General features: G+C 35.1%; 1 protein-coding gene across 23 annotated transcripts in view; it reads right to left on the bottom strand.

Moving 5' to 3' along the window:
- The window catches only part of CAMK2D (calcium/calmodulin dependent protein kinase II delta), a 315,359-nt gene that overhangs the window by 10,697 nt on the left and 282,458 nt on the right, over window positions 1-22,204 (bottom strand). For all 23 annotated transcript variants that reach the window (XM_032592913.1, XM_030313188.1, XM_032592914.1 and 20 more), the window contains one exon: window positions 1,234-1,309. In XM_032592913.1, the coding sequence (XP_032448804.1) occupies window positions 1,234-1,309 (76 nt within the window). The remainder of the gene's footprint in view (window positions 1-1,233; window positions 1,310-22,204) is intronic.

Here is a 22,204-nt window from a genome sequence, read left to right as displayed (position 1 = left end):
CAGGGGTCATGAGAGAATTCCAAGCAGGCTCTGTGCTGTCAGGGCAGAGCCCAACTAGAGTCTCGATCTAACAAACCCTGACATCATGACCTGGGCCAAAATCAAGAGTTGAACGCTCAACCAACTGAGCCACTCAGGTGCTCCCATACCCATGTTAAATTTTTATCAGTAAAATCAGAGGATTAAAACAATTTGAAACTTTAGAAATAAATAAATTTGAAATAAATGCTTTCTGGTATATAAGAACTAAACGTCCTTTCTAACCACTGCCACCACCACCAACCTAAATTTTTGCCTCCATTTATACTGTTGGAGGAAAGTCATCATAGTCCTACAGTATCTGCACTCCACTGCTTGTCAGCAATTTTTACTCCTGCTGATCTGACTGGCAGAAAATGCTCTTGCATTCACATTTGCACATTTGGGCTTTCTTTTTTTCTTTCTTTTTTTTTTTAAGTATACAAGTTTTATCTATTTGGGTAGCCTAATCATTTTATCTTCTCATTTGTCATTACTTTCTCTGCTTCTAAATTTAGGTCTTTCCAATCAGAGATCAAATTCAACTCTTTTTGCATTGAACTTTTTCATTCAAGAGGAGCTCACTCGTATGAAGAGGAAGGCTTGGACTGATTTTTATCTTTGTCCAAATGGCTAGCTTGTTGACCTACATACTTTGTGAAATAAGCCTACTTATTTGTTTTATTTTTACTTGATTTCCTTTATATACCCTATGGTCCAGTAGTTCATAAACTTTAAGCATTGGGACTTTCTTCAAATAAACTGTTACCTAAGAGACAAACTCATAAAAGAGACAAAGAAAGGTTGAGGCGTGCTGGCCCAAGAGGTAGAAGGCTGACTCATGTCACCTTCTGATCTCTCTCTGTCCCAGGATCTTGACAGAGCTGCGAGGCAAAACATCTCTTAAACCAAAATGTACTTCTATGTGCTTTCCTGTCACTTGTGTGTTTTTGCTCTCATGGATGCTCTGCCTGGAATGCCTTCCCCATATGGAGGAGTGGGTGATTACAAGTCTGTGCATTGACCGGGAGAGTACCAATCCTATCAGAAGCTTTGTGTTTCCTCTGTAAATCCTATTTATTTATGAAATAAAGCCATCATTGACCTCAAACCTGGGGTTAAATATACATGAATTCCGGTACACTGAAGAATGCACTCATATATAAAATATTTTGTTCACATGCATGAAAGCAAAATAAATGTGCCTCTACTCACGTGTAAGCTTCAAAGTCCCCATTGTTGATAGCTTCAATCAGTTGTTCAGTGACTTTGATAATTTCTTGCTTTCGTGCTAAAGGCAAAGATAGATTATTTTATGTGGCTTTTGTCCTTTGTTCTCATAAAACTCTAACAATATTGCTATTTTTCTTAGAGTTTTAACACTTAAGACCCATCCGTCCCCCAAACATGGTGTTATTCTCTCTACAATCTTGCTGTTTATAGTGCAAAGATCAGCATCATCGACTTCTTTTGGGAGGCTGTAAGACACACAGATTCTCAGGTCTACTCCAGACCTACAGATTCAGAATCTGCATTTTAACAGGACCTTTAGCACCTAGAAATTCCAGGCTATATTTTTTAAATAAGTTCTCATTACCTTCATCAACATAATTGGGTTTGTAATTTTTTTTTTCTTTGAACATTTAACAGATGTATGTCTATCTTCAGAATACAGAGGATCTTTTACATTGAGACACTTCAGATACTTTTTACCGTTCAGCTCAACCAACTCTGCAAAAGGGGATGCCGACACTGTAAATGACATCATATTTAGACAAATGGCCTTCAGTGAACTCTATGAATTGGAAAACCAACATATGAATCAATATGTGGACATAGGCAGATAGTTCGATGGAACCTCCCTGAAGAGCTGTCAATTCCAACACCAAACATGCTTTGTTTCTATTTCCAGCCCACAATTGGTAAAATTATTAATAGTTGGCTTGGCTCAAATCCCACTTATTCAGTAAATTCCTTTCTGATTCCATTTGCAAATGTTCCTTGCCTTTTCTGAATGCCTACAGTGTATCATTCATTTGGTAATGAAGCATATGCTATAATACCACAACACCTTTTTTAGTTAAATCATTACTAGTTTTAAATTGTTATTAAACTTTGTTCACTGTGTGATGGAATTTCTAGTTAAATTAAAAGTTCCCTTGGGGTGGGGGGGGAGGCTTTTTTTTGCATCCTCTAAGTTTTATTCCAATGTCTTTAAAATAGGTGCTCAATAAATGTGTGAATTTGATCAACTGCCATTAATGATAATCTTTTGATTTCAGAATTGTTACTAATGAAATTAATGCATGAAATTTTTAAAATTTAAATTTCTATGAGTTTTGCTTTAATAACATTGTGATACTTCCTTAAATCACTGGAAATTAACTAGGAGAGTCATGAAGAGTTATATTCATTCTATCTTAGTGAAGCTGCTATTCATAACAGAAAAAGCGGAAGTCTGGTTTTAGATAATTTTTTTTCCCAAAGTTTGTTTATTTATCTTGAGAGAATGAATGAGAGTGCAAGCAGAGATGGGGCAGAGAAAAGGGGAGACAGAATCCTAAGCAGCCTCTGCACTGTCATCGCAGAGCCTGGCTGAGGACTCACCAACTGTGAGATCATGACCTGAGCTGAGATCAAGAGTTGGACACTTGATCGACCAAGCCACCCAGGCACCCCATTTTGTTATTGATTAAAGGCAACCAATATGTATTTTTAATGAAACTGATCATTATTAAACATGTTTTAACCACAAAGTTAAATGCTTACATTTTCCAAGTTATGATGTTCCTTATTTAAAATAAATATTCTGTAAACCTAACCTCATTTATACTATATGAGACTACCCTATAAAATATGACTGCTAATAATGCCAAGGTTGATAATATAAAAAATCACTATATAGGTTAGATTTCATTTTAGTTACATTATTAACTTTCATTTATATAATAAAAAAAAAGTTTCTTAGCTCCTACACACATTTAAAACATTTTTTGCCCTTGTTCAGTTGATTTATGAATATCTAGAATATATCCAACACCAAAACATACTGACACAAGTAGTAGCAGGGAATAATTCTGTAATAGGGATGCCACCAGTGGCACATTTTAGCTTAATTTAGTTAGGCAATAAGTGATTCATCTGTTTCTGGCCTCAACAGTATGAACATTTGGCAAAAGTGCATGACAGCTGACCCGATTCTGGAATATAAAGGACACTGGTGCTCAGAAAAGGAGATTAAGAAAATGTGACTATCAAAACCTCCTCAAAATTAAATCCTTGTTTAAAGCTAATATATTTCCTAGTTTGCTAAGTAAAAAACTACAGTTTAGAAAATGTCAATTTTTAAAAATGAGATGGAAGAAAAACGAATGTGAAATCAGTACCCTTTGTAGAGCTTCATTAGGCTAAGGCTCAGTTTACAGAGCGTGGAAAGTTCAAGGTCACGTTCTGAATTTTCTGAACATCTCTACCTTCCCTGATAAACAAAATATGGAATTAGAATATCGGCTTTAGGTATGGCCATCTCTCATACTGTGAGTCACTGTGGAAATACTTATTATCTCTTTAATAGTTTACAAGCTACAACTGGCTTAATTTTTGTCCTGCACAATCAAAGCAACACAAATTGCCTTGTCTCTTAGTTCTTAGGCTCAGAAACAATGGTCCTTTAGCTGGCAGCACAGCAAGTGGGAATTAGTGAGAATGCTTCTGTGCTGCATCATCAGGAAAACAACATGACAATCCTGGCTTGGCCCCGGAACTCAGGAATCTTTAGAGTGCTTACTTCCCTGGGGCAAAGGAGCCTGAGTGAGTCACAGGTAGCACATGACAGCTGACTCTTTAAAGGAAAGCAGAAGTCTGGAAATGAATCATTTGTATATAGTAGTCTACTGTGGTTGGGACTATTGCCACAGTGACCTACAGGAAGAGTGAGGTTTTGGTGCTTGCTAGCGAACAGTGAGGATAAAGGACAATCTACTTCTCAGAAGTGAGGTTAAGGGACAGTCACTGTGCTAGGTGCCTGGCTGCCTGCCTATCTTCTGTAGAAAGGGACCCCTATCGTCTGGCCTTCCCTCTTCCTAAATATCAAGTAATGACCACTCCAGAATTCAAACTGGGGACAGCTTGTGATGTGTCACTATTTAACAATTCAGATGAAGGAAAACTGTACCAATATGGCATTCCCTGCATACCAGAAGTTTTTCCATCTTTAGCTAGCACTTTAATCACTGGGAACTGATTACTCAGTAGTTTCATTTACAGAATAAAGGTACTGAAGCCTATACCCATAAGTCCCAAAGTAGTTTGTGGGGATTTCCAGGTTCCTAGGGGAAAGGCAGGAGAGAAAAGTAAGTGGGAGAGATGTTTCAGATTCTGAGTGTAATTGCTTCCCATGCAACCATGCAAAAGACCTAGAAACATTTTCATGTTCAAATTCATATTCTTTTTGGCTCCCTTATTTTTCTAAAGAGGACTGTTAGAGTTAGATAAGGATGTGAATGGTCCCAGTGTTAAAAACCAACAAAACAAGAAACCCTGGGAACTGAGAATAAGTACATAATAAAACAATGGATAGATTTCAACATTTCTCAAACATTATCAGATCTGAACGATGATCAACAACGCTCTGGGATATGCACACAAACATTACCTACCGGTTTTACAGGTAAGTACAGAGAATATAGGCACTGATCAAGGGACACAGAGTTTGCTGATTACTCCTTCCCTCCATCTTGAAATACTTTTACTGCTTTCCTGCTTTTCTTAATAATTGTGTGATCATATGATCTCTTATTTACTATGTTCTCTTTCTCTACCTGGACTTTAGATGTTTTAATTCCTTTCAAAGGTTCAATTTGAGGCCCTTCTCAACATACACTGTATCCTTCTGAACCCTTCCACACCAGTGTTTTATATTGCTATTTATGTCCCAGTGACTGGCACATTGTTACTTCCTTTTTTCTAATCTTTTCCCCTACCTCTGTGTGTCAGTGCCTATTTTGGAATCTTCATTTGGATATCTCAAATGCATCTTGAACCCAACATACGCTAAACTGATCTAATGAACTTCTACCTGCACAAATCTACTTGCTTTTCCAGGGATCTCCCTCTTGGAGAATGGCAACATCATCATCCAGTTGCATAAGCCAGAAACCTGAGAATCATCTTTGAATCCCTTATCCTACACACCCCATCCAATCTTTCAAGTTCTGTTGATTTTGCCTTTTAAAATATATTACATATTGGGGCGCCTGGATGGCTCAGTTGGTTAAACGTCCGACTTCAGCTCAGGTCATGAACTCGTGGTTCGTGAGTTCAAGCCCTGCGTGGGGCTCTGCGCTGATAGCTCAGAGCCTGGAGCCTGTTTCAAATTCTCTATCTCCCTTTCTCTCTGTCCCTCCCTCACTGATGTTCTGTCTGTCTCTCTCTCTCTCTCTCTCAAATAAACATTAAACATTTTTTTAAAAATTAAAAAAATAAAATGTATTACATATTAGTTCTTACCTTCTTCACCACCACTCTGGTGTAAGCACCCATCATTTCATAATAAGTTATCTGAAGAGACACTATGAAATCTGGCATAATCTCGACTCTGCTCATCTCACCAGACTCATTCAAAGGCCCTTTTACTTTATCCTGTCCACTCCACCCATACAGCCTATTCTCAGAAATGGAAAATGGCCAAACTGCCTTCTAGTGTTAGCCCGTATATATTATCCTCTCTTGGAGAACTGTCCCCCATCTTTGCTTCCACTTCTTTTATCAGATCTCAACTATTATTTCTTTGAAAAAGCCTTGTCTGACCCTCATTTTAGGAGAGGTCTCCATGTCATAAATTCACACTTATCTTCTCCTACAACTGCTGTTTAAAAGCACTTAGTATACTAGAATTTACATATTTATTTGTGTGGATTTGATTACATTTTCTCTATTTGTAAGCTCCACTGGGGCAGATAACTTACCACTGCAACCCAACATCTAGCATAGTACATGCTTAATAAATATTTGAATGAACAATGGGTCTAGAACAGACTCAAGTGCTTTCTGATTCCCAATCCAGTGGCCTTTCCAACATATAAATACTTCATTTTTAAATGATGGTCAGAGAGCCTTTAAAAAATATACAACTAATAAAGCAATTCAGATTTTAAGAAGCATACCTTATTGTTTACTGACAGTGAAAGAAAATACTCTTCAACTTGTCTAAAACTAACCATCAAATTTCTTTCTCTTTTTGGCTTCCTTATTTTTGCTAATGCAACCACAATTTTACTGGTCTCCCAGCTCAAAACCTTGGGTTACTTCTAGACTCTGTTCTCTCCTTTGTCCTCATATTGTCCTCCACAAGTCATTTAATTTTCCATTATTATCTACATGATGTCTCCTATGGTATATCCTTAGCCTCTTCGTCTGTTTGCTTGCCCTTGGCAATCTCATTTATTCCTCTGGCTTTGACCATATAATGAAGACTGCCAAATCTCTACCACTAACCTTAAACCTTTCTGGGCTCCAAGTTCATATTTCTATCTGATTTGTAACATCTCCAGTTACCCTGGCATTTCAGACCTAGTAGGGTGCCAAGATGGACCTCAAGTATCTTCCCTGAGAAACCTGCTGCTTGTTTTCTATCACTCACCTTGGATAGTGATGACATAATCTGCTCAGTTGCCCAAACCAAAAGCCTTGACACTTCCTTTTCTTTCAGTTCTTCATATAGCTGATCACCAGTTCTTCTTCACTCAGCTACATCTTTCTCAGATCCATTTATTCCTCTTTAGGCTAATGGTCACTTCTCTGATTCAGGCTCATAGAAGTTCCTAACCACTCCTGCTCCAAGGTCACATCCCACTCACTCCCACTCTCCACCCCTCACTGTTGTAAAATCATCTCTATAGAATAGGGCTAACCATGCCTTTCCCCCACTGTCTAGAAGCCAAGCCCAATATTCTTTGTTCTTGAAAGATCTTCCTACTTTATTTTTCTAGCTTTGACTCTTCACACTTCTTTTCCCCCAGGAGTCCCATATAACCTATTCTATAACTACACCAAGTGTCTCACTTTTCCTCAACTAATCCTGGATTTTTGATAATGTTTTGCCTTTCTTCTTACCATTTCTTCTGTCTGAAAACTCCCCCTCTTCTGTCTGGAAACCTTCAATATTCTGCTCCAAAGTTATCTCTTTCCTTTAGCCTTTCTTAAGTGCTATTCACAACTTTTTGGTTATACTGCAGTCTTCCTAAAGCATTATCACAGGATGTTCATAAATCTGCTCAGGCAGGACTTGACAGTTTTCTACCTTCAACACCTGGCACTGAATAAATTCCTATACATGCATGCACATATGAATACATAGATGAGGTGTATAAAATATTATGTACATTTTGAAACATTAGATAAATGCCAAGTATGCTGGTGATGATCACGTCTGGCAGCAGTTTGAAAGTAACTGTGCTAACTGAAAAGGCACTTATGGGGGCACCTGGGTGGCTCAGTCAGTTAAGTGTCCAACTCTTGGTTTAGGCTCAGGTCACGATCTTACGGTTCATGGGTTCAAGCTCTGCATCAGGATCTGTGCTGACAGCATGGAGCCTGCTTGGGATTCTCTCTTTCCCTCTTTGCCCCACCCTGCTCCCTCATGCTGTCTCTCTGTCTCTCTCTCTGTCTCTATCTCTCTCTCTCTCATAAATAAATAAACTTAAAAACCCACAAAATCCCTTAAAAAAAAAGAAAGGGCACTTACGGATCTTGCATAGCTCAGAATCAGCAGAATGACCACTCTGTGTGACGCCATGGTATTTTAGATGCCAGAGTAATTTGTATAGATCTAGTAAGATAAACTGGGCATATCTAGCCAATGTTTAAACTTGTAATTTCTTTTCAAGAGAACTGAGTTCAGAGAAATATCCTAGTTATTCAAGCTTGAACTTTCCAGTAGTTATAGATTTTGGATTAAGAAGTTTGCTGAGATGAAACCACTTGACAATTAACCTTACTCAGGGGTCTATCTTGTCTACTGTGAAACTCAGACTAGGAAATGAACTGAATTTATAGATGCAAGTTGATCTTTACTAAAATGTTAGCACAGTATCATACACTGAAATCTTTTAGTGAACTGTGCCTAAAGACTACTTAATGATCAAAAGTTGCACAATTAAAATTTTAGCTTTTTGGGGTCTATTAGCTCATTAGCAATTCTGCTCATTTACTTTTTGCCAAGAGGTATAGTTCTATTTAATTTAACTTCTTCTTTTTACATATCTCAGAGGTATCGGGCACTTGGCTGCCAGAGACTTGAAGGACAGGGAGGTTAAGTGACTTGCTCAAGTCATCCAGCAAAGTCAGAAGCTGTGCCAGGGCTGGAACTTTATTTGGCTGAGGTATCTGTTTAATTCACTAATCTATGTTCCTTTCCAGCCCACAGTGCCTAATTCAATATTTTGAAATAATAAACTTAAATGAACCACCTAAGTGTCTTTGAACTTACTCTGGCAAGGTGACTGACTACTTAATTACTGGGCCAAGGTTGTAATTAATTATTATACCGATTTCACAAAACTGGGTGCCCCATGGTTTCATTGTCTTTTTCCACACTGCCATTAACAAAAATAACTCTTAGGAATAGTTATTATCTTCGGCAAATATACAAATTAGGATCATTTTCATGCTTTTGGTAGTTTATAGAAAAAGGTGTCTATCAACTAAGATGTTTGGCATTTCCTATGCAATTAACAGCTTGCTTCTTAGTGATTTCATTTTTATTTCACTAGTTTCATGTATTAACATTCAGGAGAATATTTTCCATTATTTTGGCTTTTAAAATCAAGCCCATAGAAGATTTTAGAGTTGCCTCGTTTACCCTGGAATATTTTACTCAAATTAAGAGTTGGAAATTACCAACTTTCTCCTCAGTAATGCTTTCAAGAATTGTTGTAAAGCTCACTTACCCAGAAGTCACCTGTTGAATGACATCAATTACTCAGCTCTTTAATCACTAGCATTTCTTAAGATTACAAAACTAAATTATTCAAATCATCTTTGTACTTTGCTCTATAAAAACTGCTCTTAGTTTCAAAGCATAAAATGTTAATTGGGAGAAGAAGTACTATTAATCTTAGCCCTGTTAAATTTCTATGACTTGGCAATAGATGATTAACAAATATTTAAAAACAAAAAAAAACTCTAGCATTGGGATCGTTTAGTATAAGTGAAAATAGGTTTACACTTTTAAAAAAGTTTGTGAGGATATCATTGGGTTACAAAATATGACCATGTCATTCCTAAAATGACTCTAGATCTAAAGAAGTAAAATATTTACTATTTTTTGTAAAAAATTAAGGATGTATACTTATAAAGATTTTCATTAAAAATGGCTTACGTTAAGTTTTAGAGTATAGAGAAACTATAGGTGGTTATGTAGAATATTTGCTTATATGGAAGAATTCAGTCCAGCCACATTAAAGCAATTGAATAACTGTTCTGGTATCCCCAACAGACTTGTAGAAGCTAGAAACAGCACAACATTGTGAATACCATTGAGTATTTTAGTATTAAGATTTGTGTGAATCAGATAGGTGTGGTACCACTTCCAGTTAAGAGTTGATGACATGGAAGAAAAAGATTTTAAGAAACTGGTTCAAAGATTCACATCAATTGCTTGAGGATTAAACTGCAGTCTCAACAATGTGGGTTGAAATTGAGGGCATTATGCTACGTGAAGTAAGTCACACAGAGGAAGACAAATACTGTATGCTTTTACTTATATGTGGAATCTACCAACCAGACAAACAACTCATAGAAAAAGAGATCAGATTTCTGGTTACCATAGGCACTACTGGGATAGGAGAAGGGGGAATTGGAGGGAGATGTTCAAAGGGTACAAACTTGCAGGACGCCTGAGTGGCTCAGTCAGTTAAGTGTCCAACTCTTGATTTCAGTTCAGGTCATGATCTTCCAGTTCATGGGATCGAGCCCTGTGTTAGGCTCTGTGCTGACAGTGCAGAGCCTGCCTGGGATTCACTTCCTCTCTCTCTGTCCCTCCTCTGCTGGCACTCTCTCTCTCAAAATAAATAAACTTAAAAAAAAAAAAAGGTACAGACTTGCAGTTATAAGGTAAATAAGTTCTAAGGATGTCATGTACAACGTGGTGACTACAGTTAACACTGTTGGATGGTATATGTGAACGTTATTAAAAAGTCCATCCCGGGGCGCCTGGGTGGCGCAGTCGGTTAAGCGTCTGACATCAGCCAGGTCACGATCTTGCGGTCTGTGAGTTCGAGCCCCGCATCAGGCTCTGGGCTGATGGCTCGGAGCCTGGAGCCTGTTTCCGATGCTGTGTCTCCCTCTCTCTCTGCCCCTCCCCCGTTCATGCTCTGTTTCTCTCTGTCCCAAAAAAAAATAAATAAAAAACGTTGAAAAAAAAATTAAAAAAAAAAAAAGTCCATCCCAAGAGTTCTTACCAGAAGAAAAAAACTTTTTTAAACATTTCTTTTTTTATATCTATATTAGATGTTAAGTGTTAACTAAACCTACTATGGTAATCATTTCACAATATATGTAAACCAAATTCATTTGTTATATATAAACTTATATAGTGTTGTATGCTGTATATTAATTATATCTTTAAAAAACCATAGTCTACTAGCATTCAAGTTTATACACTTGAATGAAACAAAGATACTAAGCATTCTCAAGGAGTATCTGTTTCCTCCACTGTAGAACCAAGGTGATAAAGTTATTTTCTCAAAAGAAAATAATCAGACTTGAAAAGGAGACAATGAGATAGAATTTTTAAATATCTGGAAAATTTTTGTTTTGTTTTGTTTTTTGACAAGAAGGAAATCCAGCCTTCCCCAGACCCTGGAACTATAATGAGTCCAATTAACCCCTCCAATTAATTTTACATAATATCAGCCAAAAGAAGCATGTGTCTTTATGGTCAAAAGTAATTGTCAAAGTGTTAATGCTCTGTTCTTCAAATATGAATAGCCAGAACTAAGTATGTATATGTATGTATGTATGTATGTATGTATATATGTATGTATATATATATATATATATGTATATGTATATATATATGTGTGTGTGTGTGTGTGTGTATATATATATATATATATATATAGAGAGAGAGAGAGAGAGAGAGAGAGAGAGAGGTTTAAAACCCTGTGCAGTCATGAGTAGGTTTTTCTCCCCCAATGGTTTCTGTTGTGGTTTAGCTTGATATTTTATTTTTAATTACTTATTCCATTCCTATATAAAAAGTATACAGTTTGAATTTAGCAAAAAATAGAATTCAGTATATTCTTGGATAAGTTTATTTGTAACTACACTTTTCTGAATAATTCAACTGGTAGGTTTGTAAATGCTCCCAGGGACCAAGAATGTAAGATAAACTTAAGAGCATGTTCTCTATACTCCAAAACCATTTTAAATCTTTGTTTTGCACAAAGCAAAAATAAAAAGCAAGCAAACAAACAAAAAACCCTACCAAAATTAATTGAAGTGTGATGTGATTTTTGAGAAAGACTGAGACTGAACACAGTAAGAGTACACAAAAATAGTATTCTGCCTCCATATTTATTGAGCCCAATCTGATTTTCTGAAGTCTTTTCTCCTTATCTCCATGTTCACAGAACTCTTAGTCATATTTCAAAGTTTCTCATACCAGTGTTGTCTCAGTAAGGCTGAAGTGAAAGCAGTTTTTTTTTTATCACCTACCACTGTATAGATATTTTAATTCTAAGAATGTCATGTCACTTTTTTCTAAGCATTAAGTACGTCTACTTGTCCCATTTTGAACCATTCCCCCAAATAGGTAGCAGCATCGCCTGTCATTGAAACTCCATACTTTCTAGCTAATTCTCATCTTCAACGGCTACAAAAATAGTGGCTGTGCTTTCATTACAAAGTCTATCATTATCCAATCCATAGCTTCCAGAATTAATAAATGAGAACTGAAAGGGCAGATGAGGTCCAGTGAAATGGGAAGAGAGAGGACAATTTTCAAAACATATCACAGAATACAATCGCACTCATACATAATTCAAGAGTTCTATAGCCTCTCTAATCAATAGTAAGTTAGGGAACTAGTGTAACAAGTTTATAGGACAAATAACATAAATGAAGAGATATTTTTAATTTCAAAAACTGTGGAATAATGATAGACTCTCTTGATAAGTCAGTTTGTCTATGGCATCCAAAGGCAGCATTCAATGTAACATATGTGCTTATATACATGTGACCACTGTTGCCTTCTGAGATGCAAGACCACTGCAGTGAAAAGGCAGAGCTGCAGTCAGTTTGGATATAAATTTACAATGTTTTGTCACAACTTGGAAAACTTAGAGGAAAATTACTTACATATACCTCCTTTTTTCAACACACACCACACACACACACACACACACACACACACACACACACACACACATACTCCCTCTCACAAAATGTTATAAATTCCTATAACTCTTTTGATGTCCCCATGCATTTGACAGATTGCACTGGTAAGACTTCTAGGACCAAGACTCATTTCTGTGATTCGTTACTACATTTTTCAAAGCTTAATTTGGAAAAGTAAAAATATCCTATCAGACCAGAAGTTCTTAAGTGAGTTCTCATAGCAAATGCTTTTTATTAAAGTGATTCCTCATATTGGCACTCTATAATCAGTTCAACTCTGGGATATTCTGTGCTAAATTCAGCTTAGGAAAGTAATGTAAAACTACTTGCTGTAATATCTTGACCAAATTTTACAAACCAGTAAAATTATTCTTTGTTTAACCAATGTGAGTACAATAATTTATGAACCATATATTTCAGAACATATTACTGTCACTTTTATTCTAGCATGTATTATAAAGTAAATTATCTTAAATTAACACATTATTATAAAATGTAACTTAGAATGGGTACATTTTTGAGTAGGGAATATTGCTTTGCCTTGATCTGTTGAATTCAAATGATGAACATTCATCAAATACACCATTCAGGTTGTTTGGTGAGTAATCAACAGTCCACACATATAAAATTCATATCTATATAATGATAAATGAGATTAAGATAATAGTAAGAATCTTTCATAGAGAATAATTTTGAGTTAACATGGAGATACTGACTTGGAAGTTCAGCAGGGCAGACCACCATAAACATCTTTAAAAATTATCTCTAGCATTTGTATCAACAGATTACACAACACAACATGATGAGAAATGAGGTATAACTTAAATAACACTGATGAGGAAATTCTCCAATAACTCACAACCCTGATCATGTTAGAAAATTCTAGTATAGACTCTAAGGATACCAACTTTGGGACAGATTCAGACCTTCATCCAAAACCCATCTTTTTGTCTTGCTTTTTGTTTGTTTTATCCTCCATAACAAGTAAACACCACATTTCATTTTTATTAGCTGTTTATTTAAATGATATTATTAAAAATTTTTTTAAATGTTTTTATTTATTTTTGAGACAGAGAGAGACAGAGCATGAGTTAGGGAGGGGCAGAGAGAAAGGGAGACACAGGATCCAAAGCAGGCTCCAGGCTCTGAGCTGTCAGCACAGAGCCCGACGTGGGGCTCGAACTCATGGACTGTGAGAACATGACCTGAGCTGAAGTCGGATGCTTAACTGAGCCACCCAGATGCCCCTAAATGACATTATTAAATTCCACCTTACCCTGCTCTGTTTACGTGCAAAATTATGAATGAAGAGCTATTTCTTGAAGAAAGATTTAAAATACACAATCTCATATACTCACACTGTTTCTACACTGACAAAAATATCTTTAAAAAGTCATAGCAGTCTCTTTAAAGTAAGCTGCCTTGTCTGTCATTAAAGATCATTAATCTTTTCAGAGGTTATTTATCTACTGTTCAGGAATATCTTTACATTTTATTCACCTTAACTTTGTATAATGTGGCACAATATTTGATTAGAATACTAGACTTCTGAGTAAAGCAAGATAGGTATAGAATATAAACATACTCAAAATAGATACCACCACGAGTTATTTTCCCAACTGAAGATATTCCCTAGTTCAAATTATAAACAAATGACATTTTGGAGCAGCATTTTTTTTCTTTTTTCTTTTTTTTGCTTTTTAAATTTGAAAATACATAATGGCAATGGGGTTTTTGTCTATTACTCAAACTTCCTAAAATCCAAAATTCTCTCCTTAACATTTGCCATCTGTGTTTTGCTAGATAGACACACTCTAAATAACCACATGTAGTGATGTTAAAGAAATCAATGATCCTGTAATAAATTATTTAACAAAAAGACAAATAGGTCTCTCACACTTGATCCATTAACTTCTATCAGGAGGTTACAGTCTCCAAGAGGGATATTTTATGTAATAGTTCTTGAGACATTTTGCTTGATAAGTATGTAATAATTTTGCACATATATGCTTCTTTGTAAATATATATTTTACTTTTGTGGAAAACAATCAGTCTATATGGTTTTACTCTCAACAAGAATAATCAAGACAGCCAAAACTGAGCAAATTAAAAAAAATTATGTTTATTTACTTTTGAGCGAAAGACAGAGACAGAGGCATGAGCAGGGGAGGGGCAGAGAGAGAGAGAGAGGGAGACACAGAATCCAAAGCAGGTTCTAGGCTCCGAGCTGTCAGCACAAAGCCTGACATGGGGCTCGAACTCACAGATTGCGAAATCATGGCCTGAACCGAAGTCGGACGCTTAACCGACCGAGCCATCCAAGCACCCCAAAACTGAGCAAATTTTTCAAAATACTTGAAAACATAAAAAGATTGGTTTAGATGAGGGAAGGCTGAATCATTAATACATTTATGTTTAATTACAAACAAAGTATGTCTCTGAACTCAAAATTTTAAGTGTTCAAACAAAATTAACTTATGGCAAAAACCTCATAAATAATTTATTAATCTATTGAGTGTCTAGCATATGGTACCATGGAGGGAAAAAACAGTGAATTAACATTAACATAATCTACCTTGAAAATTCACCAAAAGTCAAAAGTATACTCTTTCTTTAATAAAACCCTTTTTAAAAAGTAAGAACTTCTATTGTAAAGCAAAAAATGAATATTTCTGTACTTGGGCAGCTTTTATGTTTATGTATATAAGTTGGCTGAATTCTATACATGACCTTAACAATTATAAATGTTTACCCACTTGTCTGAAATAAATGGCTTAGGAAATAGAAACACTGATTCTAAAATAAAAAAAAAAGAAACAGTTCCCTTTAGATTTATGGTCTCTTTTAATTGTGAGCCTTGGTGCTTATATCATCTACTCATAGGAAAGAATGGCCAGAAATAGTATAATTTCACTAAGCAGCTCTCATGAGATAGACATTATACCAGGCATTTAACTAACAATCTCTCTAGTGAACATTACCATGCTTTATTATTGTTATTATTGTTAGGATGAAGCATATCAAACTGTACTTTTGAAGGTAAAAAATAAAAAGTTAAGTATTGAGATACTATCATCTCTAATGTACATACGACTCAGAGAGGTTTTACATAAAGGGTTGGATTACACAGCCCATCAAAGGCTGGGCTGAGATTCAAACATAATATGTTTGACATCAAAGCACATGTGCCATCCAAACAAGGAAGAGGATCCTATGTGAGTTACTTTTTACATTTGCAATTTCTATATTTTTAGCTCCTAAATTATGGGGGGAGGGGCACAGAGCATCTGCATAAAAACCCATGAAGATAAAAATGGAGAGATCATAACTTTGAAAGTATTGTCATCATTTTATTGGCTGGTAGGACAGGGCATGGTTGGTATCCACCATACTTCCTTCCTCCATCAATTTAATATTTATTATTCCTATTATTACCAAACACTGGTTTAGATACTGCAGATACAGCAGGGGACAAAACAAAAATCTCTGCCCTGAAGAAACTTACGTTCTAGTAAAGGAAGAGAGAGACATTAAACAAAAAAGTAAAATAAATATTTCACATAATATAAAGTACTAGGGGAAAAGCAAAGCAGAGAAGGAGAATGGAATTGGCTGGATTTGAAGGCACAATTTAAAGCAGGGTCATCAAAGTCTGAGAGGGTATCATTTAATCAGAGACATAAAAAGAGGAGGCAGCAAGCAACATGGAATGTGTATCAAGACATAACAGGCAGGGAACAGCAAGTGAAAAGGCCCTAAGGCAGGAACCTGCTTGATACATTTCAGGAATAGTGTTCCTGAGGTATAGAACATGAGAGGAGGCCAGATGGTAAAGGAAGGCATGGCTGGTGGAAGTGCTCATCATGGAGGGACGTTCAATTCTAAAAGAGCTTTGGCACACTATGTTGAAACTAATATAACACTCTGTATGTTAACTATACTGGGATAAAAATAAAAAGTAAAAAAGAAAAAAATACAATGGCTTTGGCAGTCACTAGAAAATACAGAGTGGAAACATTATACAATCTGATATATGTTGAAAGTGTCACCCTGACTACTATGTTGTGAATAAACTATAATCAAGTAATGCTAAAGCAAACAGACTGGATAAGAAGTCACATCAATAATATGGCCAAAAGATAATACTATCTTGGACCAGGGTGGTGGGAGTAGAGTTAGTGAGCAGCTGTCAAGTGGGAAAAAAATGTGTGTATTTTGAAAGGGGAGTCCGTTGGATTTGCTGATAGACTGATAGACTGAATGCAGGGTATAAGCAAAACTGAGGAGACAAAGAAAGTTCTATTTTTTTTTTTTGATAAAGAAAGTTCTAAAATGATGACCTGGGAGTATTAAAGGAACTAGAATATACCACAGGCATATCAAGTTCAGTTTTCATAGATGCACTTGATCACAGATATATGAAAAAAGGTTGGAGACATGATATATAGGAATAATGCAATTACATCAAAACACTGCAGACTTGCACTGATAGTATGATGTAGGTTTCTTCTTAAAGAAAACATAATTGAATAGTTTAGGAATGTTCAAACCCAAGTGTAGTTTTTAAATTTTCTCATCTAATCTAAAGAGATCAAACCAAACATCCAAAGGTACTTGCATATTGCAAATTGTTTCCTTTGGGTGCTATAGTACCCACATATAAGTGATTAAGAATAATATGGCTCTATATATATATATATATATATATATATATATATATATATATATATATATAGGAAAGAAAGGAAGAAAACTGACAGACTAATTCACACGTATCCTGGAAGAAATTGTCTTTAACACAGAATAAAATTTTAATGCAAAAATAGCCATTCACTGGGGAAATGTACCCAGGTATAATTTCATTAAAGAGGATACTATAACACTGATAACTCCATAAGGAAAAATGTAAGCCTTTTTAGCCTCAGCCTAGTCTATCAAATCCAGCACACAAATGGTGCTCAATAATTTTTTTCTAAAAAACAAAACTGGATCCAAACAGTGGTCTCTTTGTTAGGAATTACATGTGTTACATGCATCTGAAATTTTCTGTATTGCTCACATATATATGACTCTAGCTGTGTCCTTATATTTGTTTTTTAGTGAACATATTATTCTTTCTTTTATAATTATCTAAATACCAGCCAGAAACAAAGAAGGTACATTATCATGCAGAATTGTCTTTGTCTTTTATAGACTCACTCACCAGGGCAAGAAATGTGGCTAAGTGCTTACTTAGTACATCTTACACTGGAGGTACCTACAGAGTATTCATTGACTATTTGAATTGAATAATGAAAATACCACTATTCAAGATGCAAAAAAAAAAAAAATCCTTTACTTCTACATAATCTCTTCCATTAAGCTCTTTCATTCAGTAATACCTTCTCTGCTTCTTCTTATAATATCTCCACTTAACATGGTGGAAATGGAATGACCTGTAACCAGGTAAAATAGTAAAAATGCACAGAACTCAGATTTATTTATTTGACTGCCTTAGACTTAATGCCTCCTGAACAAATCAAAGGGACTTGAGCAGACGTCCATACCAAAAAAAAAAAAAAAAGCCATTTCATTGATTTACAAGAAGAATCACTAAACGATTGAGACATAAAATAATACAAACTCAGCAAAGGAAATAGTATTTCATTAAAGTATTTTATTCTAATAAATAATTTCAGAATTATATAAATTTATAGCTAATAAAATATAAATAATTATAGTTTCTGCATAGAAATGTATGAGGTAAAATAAGTTTAGATATTTAAAGTAATTGTAGATAGTAGATACCTTAAAAACATGAAATACAGCCCCATAATAATTCTTGCTGGGATGTGTTTAAAGTACTAATTTTACAGTCCATCAGTGCTATGATAACATTTTGAACATATAGTTTAGTGGACCATATTTTCCCATTGTAATAATATTCCATAAAACTGCAGCAATTTATTCCTGAATTCAACTTTATTCCTGAATGTCTTTTTATAATTGTTTTGAATAGTTTATAACATCTATATTTATACTATTTTATAATGTGTAATTGCGGACACTTTAAAATATGAGACTTCATAAAAATCTATTGTATTAAAGTAGGGTTGATAAAAACCTTACAACTCTGTATTATTGATTTCAGTATTTAAATTATGTGACCTGGGAAAGATTGAGTCACAGAGAAGTTATGCAACATGTTTTAAGTAAGTTAGATAAAAGAACTACAAACAAGAGTATAAACTCTGGATTCCAATCAGATCCTTGCTAATATTTTTTATATCATTAAAAAAAATAATAAAGTTACAATCTGAAAAGGTAAGGGAGACAGAGAAAGTAATAAAATACTTTAAAACTTGAAGATAACTTTAAATTAAGCTGCTTATGGCACCATTTTTATTAGGTAATGGGAAATATAGGTAAATGTAAAAAAAGACAAAGTTTTACACTTAATACATAAGCAACTATATTATAATGTAAATTAGATCTTATTGACTATGAAATTTTTGATTATATAAATTGTGAGTCTCATTACCTCTTATACTGTTAACTTCCATATAAAGTAATTATCTATGAATAGTATATGCTAGATGTTTAAGCTTTGAATTATTAAAATGAATTCAAAGCTAAAAAAAATGATAGTTTAATTATGATATGGAAATTAATCAAAGAAATCAAAAAGTATACGGAAAGAAACAGAAATGAGAACAAAACTGTTCAAAACCTTTGGGATGCAGAAAAAGTGGTTCTGAGAGGGAAGTTCATACCACAAGAAGGAAGAAAAACCTAAGATTACACCTATAGGAGCTATAAAAACAAAAACAAAAACAACACACACACACACACACACACACACACACACACACACACAAAACCTGAAACCAGTAGGAAGAAGGAAATAATAAAGATTACAGAAGAAATAAAACATATGGAAACTAAAAAAAAAAAAGGAACAGATCAATGAAAGCAGGACCTGGTTCTATGAAAAGATGAACAAAATTGATAAACCTCTGGCAAGACTCCTCAAAGAGGGAGAGAGAGCAAGAGAATAGACTCAAATAAACAAAATCTCTAATGAAAGAGGAGAAATAACAACTAACACTGCAGAAATACAAGTTGTAAGAGAATATTATGAAAACTGTACACCAACAAATTAGACAACCTAGAAAAAATGGATAAATATCTAGAAACATTTAACCTATCAAAACTAAAGAAGGAAGAAATAGAAAATCTGAATACATCGATTACCAGGCAAGAGATTGAATCAGCAATAAAAAAACCCCAACAAATAAAGTCCAGGACCACCTGGCTTCACAGGTGAATTCTACCAAACATTTAAAGAAGAGTTAATACCTTTTCTACTCAAACTATTCCAAAAAATAGAAGAAACACTTCCAAATTCTATGAGGTCACTATCATCCTGATACCAAAAGTAGATAAAGACATTACACAAAAAACATACTACAGGCCAATATCTGTGATGAACACAGATGCAAAAATACTCAACAAAATACTGTCCTAGCAAACTGAATCCAACAATACATTAAAAAAATCATTCACCACAATCAAGTGAGATTTATTCCTGGAATGAAAGGGTGGTTCAATATTCGCAAATCAATCAATGTGATATGTCACATCAATAAGAAAATGAAAGAAAAAAAACCATATGCTTATTTCAATAGATGCAGATACATTTGACAAAGTACAACACCTATTCATGATAAAAACCCTCAACAAAGTAGGTTTAGAGGGAACATACCTCCACATAATAAAGGCCATATATGAAAAACCCACAGTGGGGGGATAACTAAGAGCTTTCCTCCTAAGGTCAGGAAAAAGACAAGGATGTCCACTCTCAACACTTTTATTCAACATCGTAGTAGAAGTCCTAGCCACAGGTATTAGACAACAAAAAGAAAGAAAAGGCATCCACGCTGGTAAGGAAGAAGTAAAATTTTCACTATTTGCAGATGACATGACACTATGTATAGAAATCCTTAAAGACTCCATGTAAAACTACCAGAACTGATATATGAATTCAGCAATATCACAGGATACAAATTCAACCTACAGAAATCCGTTGCACTTCTATACACTAATAATGAAGCAAAAGGAAAAATTCAGGAAACAATCCCACTTGCAATTGCCCCCCAAATAATAGATACCAAAGGATAAACCGAACCAAAGAGGTGAAAGACCTGTATTCTGAAAAATATAAAACATTGATAAAGGAAATTGAAGATGACACAAAGAAATAGAAAGACATTCTATGCTCATGGATTGGAAGAACAAATATTGTTAAAATGTCTATATTACCCAAAGCAATCTACAGGCTTTATGCAATCCCTATCAAAATACCAACACAGCATTTCTCGCTGAGATAGAACAAAAAATCCTATAATTTATATAGAACCACAAAAGACCACAAACAGCCAAAGGAATTTTGAAAAAGAAAAACAAAACTAGAGGTATCACAATTCCAGGCCTTGAGTTATATTACAAAGCTACAGTAATCAAAACAGTATGGTACTGGCACAAAAAGAGACACTCAGATCTATGGAATAGAACAGAAAACCCGGAAATGAACCCACAATTATATGATTAACTAATCTTCAACAAAGCAAGAAAGAATATCCAATGGGGGAAAAAAACAGTCTCTTCAACAAATGGTGTTGGGAAAACTGGACAGCAACATGCAAAAGAATGAAACTTGGCCACTTTCTTAAACCATACACAAAAATAAACTCAAAATGGATTAAAGACCTAAATGTGAGACCTGAAGCCATAAACATCCTGGCAGTAATGTCTCTGAGATTGGCCATAGCAATATTTTTTTTTTTTTTGTCCAAAATTTCGATTGATTGATTGATTGATTGATCGTCAAATTGGCTAACATACAGTGTGTAAAGTGTGCTCTAGGTTTTTGGGGTAGATTCCTGTGGTTCGTCACTTACATACAACACCCAGTGCTCATCCCAACAAGTGCCCTCCTCAATGCCCATCACCCATTTCCCTTCTCCACCCCACCCCCCCATCCACCCTCAGTTTGTTCTCTGTATTTAAAAGTCTCTTATGGTTTGCTTCCTTCCCTCTCTTTTGTAACTATTTTTTTTCCTTCCGTTTTCCCACGGTCTTCTCTTGTTTCTCAAGATCCACATATGAGTGCAAATATATGATATCTGTCCTTCTATGGCTGATTTATTTCATTCGGCATAATACCTTCCAATTCCATCCACATAGCAACATTTTTCTAAACATGTCTCCTGAGGCACAGGAAATAAAAGCAAAACTAAACTATCAGGACTACATCAAACGAAAACACTTTTGCACAAGGCAAGTCAGAGAAAGACAAATAACCATATGATTTCACTCATATTTGAAGTTTAAGAAATGAAACAAACAAGCAAAGGAAGGAAAAAGAGGGAGAGAGAGAAAGGTCAGGGGGAGAGACAAACCAGGAAACAGACTTAATTACAGAGAACAAACTAATGGTCACCAGAGGGGAGCTGGGTGGGGGAATGCGTGAAATAGGTGATGGGGATTAAGGAGGGCACTTGTCATGATAAGCACTGGGTAACGAATGGAGGTATTGGATCACTGTATTTTATACCTGAAACTAATATAACACTGTATGTTAACTATACCTGAATGAAAATAAAATAACATTAAAAATACTAAAATAAAGTTAATGTAAAAATAAAATATAAACAGGAGTTTATCTGTTTTCAAGGAATAATATACAAAAAAATACAGCAATTAGCAAATATTTTTAGGTTTCAATTCTGAAGGGCAATTGTTAATT

The sequence above is a fragment of the Lynx canadensis genome, chromosome B1, assembly GCF_007474595.2.
Source record: "Lynx canadensis isolate LIC74 chromosome B1, mLynCan4.pri.v2, whole genome shotgun sequence".
In the NCBI taxonomy this organism is placed as follows: Eukaryota; Metazoa; Chordata; class Mammalia; order Carnivora; family Felidae; genus Lynx; species Lynx canadensis.
Note: the sequence above shows the minus strand (reverse complement) of the source record. Positions and strands in the feature narration are given on the sequence as shown.